Below are 3341 nucleotides of genomic sequence, written 5' to 3' on the forward strand. Positions count from 1 at the left end.
CTAAAAACCCGACACAGAGCAGGTGCAGATAACAACGGCCTCCCCTTCAACATTGTGGACTATGCGAAGAATGCCTTCCGTCGCGATGCCGCAGCCAAACTTAAGCTCAGCAACGGTTTCGAACACTTTTGCAAAACTGAAAAGTTTTCTTGCTTCGAAGCACAAAAAATGAATTAGTATAATTAGTATAATTCTCGCCGGTTATTCTTAATTTTGATTTGGTGTTATTTTTTCTATGAAGTTTCATCAGATCTATTCAGCAATTGCCTAAGAATATCACAGCCCGTTTGAACACGTGACTGCCACCTACTACAGCGTGAAGTTCACTTGACTACAAGGCAGCACATGTCCGGATTTCCTGATGATAAAGCTGATAAGTATGAATGATTATATATATATATATATATATATATATATATATATGCATTTATACATATATATATATGCATTTATACATATATATATGCATTTATATATATATATATGTATATATATACACATTTATATATATATATGCAATTATATATATATATATGCATTTATATATATCTATATATATGTATATACACACACACATATATATATATGTGTGTGTGTGTGTGTGTGTATGACCAGCCCATTGTCATTTCTTCATTTTAACACTGTTTTCCCTGATCCACGTCGCCCCCATGCTATATCTCTCAGGCTAATTCCTAACATAAATGTTCCATTCCACTCTGGGCATTTACTAGTTCACTCGATTATCTTGGTCGTAGTTCATGTTTCTGATGCATATGTCATAACTGGGAGGGCGCATTGGTTAAAGACTTTTCTTCTTAAACATAATGGTAAAGAACTTCATATTATGCTGCTGTGTCTAGCGAAGGCGCTCCAACCTAGCCTAATTCATCGTTTCATATCCATTTCACTGGATGTGTTTATCTGTATAAGTACTATAAGTATATGTTCTTGACCACTACCTTTAACGATTCAGCCTGTACGTATATTTTTTCGAACTGAACCCTACTGTTGAACATGACCCGAGTCTCTTTCCTGATCATATTAAGTCCAACTTTCACACTTTTTCTATTCAGATCGCGTAATAATTGTTTCAGCTCATTTTCTGACTCGCTGAAGAGAACAACCTTGCCTGCAAGTCTTAGATTGGTTAGACGCTCGTCCCCAATTTCGAAACCCTTTCCACTCCTTTCTAGCTTCTTGAATATATCCTCAAGACTAGTTGTAAACAGTTTTGGCGGGATGGTGTTCCCCTGCCTAACACCGTTTGTCCCATATCGTTTACATCTTCTAACATTTTACGACATAATTTCCTTTACTCCTTGTTTTCAAATAGCTTTCAATGCCGATGTTATTTGTACAGAGTCAAATGCCATTTCATAACCTACGATTACTATACACAGGGGTTTCCTATATTCATTTATTTCTTCTCTTATTTGAGTTTGTGTGTAGATGTGGTCTGTAGTTGAGAATCCTCTACGTAAACCTGCAGTATTTCTCAACCTTTTAACTATCCCTCTTTAGGAATTTCTCCTTCCCTCCACGCTTCCTTTGCATTTGTAAATAAAATTCTCTCCTAGATTTTAATGAAAATTATAAGAATATCTTGTTAGTTTCTTTAATGAGTATGACTTAGTGGCAATATAATCAAACTTTCTATGACCATGCTCTCGTTAAGAGAAGAACAAAGATAATTAGAGAAACTACTGCCTTTTTCCAAGGGCTCGCGCCCCCTTTGGAAAATACTGAAGCTCCCTTAGGGGGGCGCGCCCCCCAAGTTAAGAACCAATGGTCTAGAGCAGGGGTTCCCAAACTTTTTGTTCCTCAGTACCCCTTAGGCTTTTTATAGGTTCCCATGTACCCCTAACACTAAAAATTAAGCTTAATAGTAAAAAAGGACATTTTAATATTTTAATTATTTAAGTCTGCATGTTTAGAAATTTCAATAAAGGTGGTGCTAATCAACACAAAGAAAATGAGAAAAGTGCAATCTGAGTGCAGATTACAACACCATGTATTGTGCAAGTAATGGTTTCCTTCAGACCAAATGTACCCCCTGAAACGTGCAAATGTACCCCTGGGGGTACATGTACCCCAGTTTGGGAACCCCTGGTCTAGAGTATCGGATATGTGAGTTGTGTTGTGTGTGTGTGTGTGTGTGTGTGTGTGTGTGTGTGTGTGTGTGTGTGTGTGTGTGTGCGTGAGTGCGTGCGTGCGTGCGTGCGTGCGTGCGTGTGTGTGTGTGTGTGTGTGTGTGTGTGTGTGTGTGTGTGTGTGTGTGTGTGTGTGTGTGTGTGTGTGTGTGTGTGCATATATGTATGGGTGTATGTACGTATGTATATTTATTTATATATATATTCATATATTTATACATACGTGTATATGTATGTATATATATATATATATATATATATATATATTCATATATTTATATATACAGCGTACATATATATGTGTGTTTGTGTGTGTGTATATATATATATATATATATATATATATATATATATATATATGTATACACACACACATAGATACATAAATATATAAATATATATATATATATCTCATCGCCTATTTTCATATATTCTTCTTGATTAATACCGTCAAATTGTAATACAATTCTAATACAAATGGTAATATTGCCTCAGTATCGCCACCACCGGCCTGGGTTTTGGATCTGAAGGAAACCCCGAAAAAAAAAAACAATTTTGCCTTTTTGCCGAATTTTAATTCGAGTAGCATGACTCGACGGTCTTAGGGCTCGTGAGGTGGACTGGATTTATTCATCTACCGAGTGTGCATAAGATACAACTGTCCTAATAACAGTTTTAACCATTTTCTTTTATTTCTATAATCTAATAATAATAAACAGGTGGCATATTACAATGGGTTTAATAGTAGCAATAATAAATATCAGAAACTGACAGGGATATTCTTTTACTAAATAAATTCATATCTACGTTTAACTTTAACTTTAACCCCCTCTTTGCCTACTAATTATAATTCAGTGATCATTACGATAAATATAATAAAAATAAATATGAGGCGGTGTGTATATATATGTGTGTGTGTGTGTGTGTGTGTGTGTGTGTGTGTGTGTGTGTGTGTGTGTGTGTGTGTGTGTGTGTGTGTGTGTACATAGTTGTCTATCAGTCTTTAATTTCTACTTTCCTTCTCTCTCGCTCACTCTCTCTCTCTCCTTCTCACCTCCTCTCTTCCTCTCTCTCTCTCTCTCTCTCTCTCTCTCTCTCTCTCTCTCTCTCTCTCTCTCTCTCTCTCTCTCTCTCTCTCTCTCTCTCTCTCGCTCTCTCTCTCTATCTATCTATATATCTACCTCCCAACGC

General features: G+C 36.2%; 1 protein-coding gene across 1 annotated transcript; it reads right to left on the bottom strand.

The window, feature by feature from the left end:
• On the bottom strand, nt 1-1663 carry LOC125044880. Its single transcript, XM_047641844.1, has 4 exons — nt 1651-1663; nt 1386-1483; nt 1007-1250; nt 1-152 (listed from the first exon to the last, which is right to left on the bottom strand). Exons 1-4 carry the CDS (start codon nt 1661-1663, stop codon nt 1-3), a joined length of 507 nt encoding a protein of 168 aa, XP_047497800.1.
• Between the last annotated feature and the right edge of the window lie 1678 nt (nt 1664-3341).

This window comes from Penaeus chinensis, chromosome 36 (genome assembly GCF_019202785.1).
Source record: "Penaeus chinensis breed Huanghai No. 1 chromosome 36, ASM1920278v2, whole genome shotgun sequence".
NCBI classification, from domain to species: domain Eukaryota; kingdom Metazoa; phylum Arthropoda; class Malacostraca; order Decapoda; family Penaeidae; genus Penaeus; species Penaeus chinensis.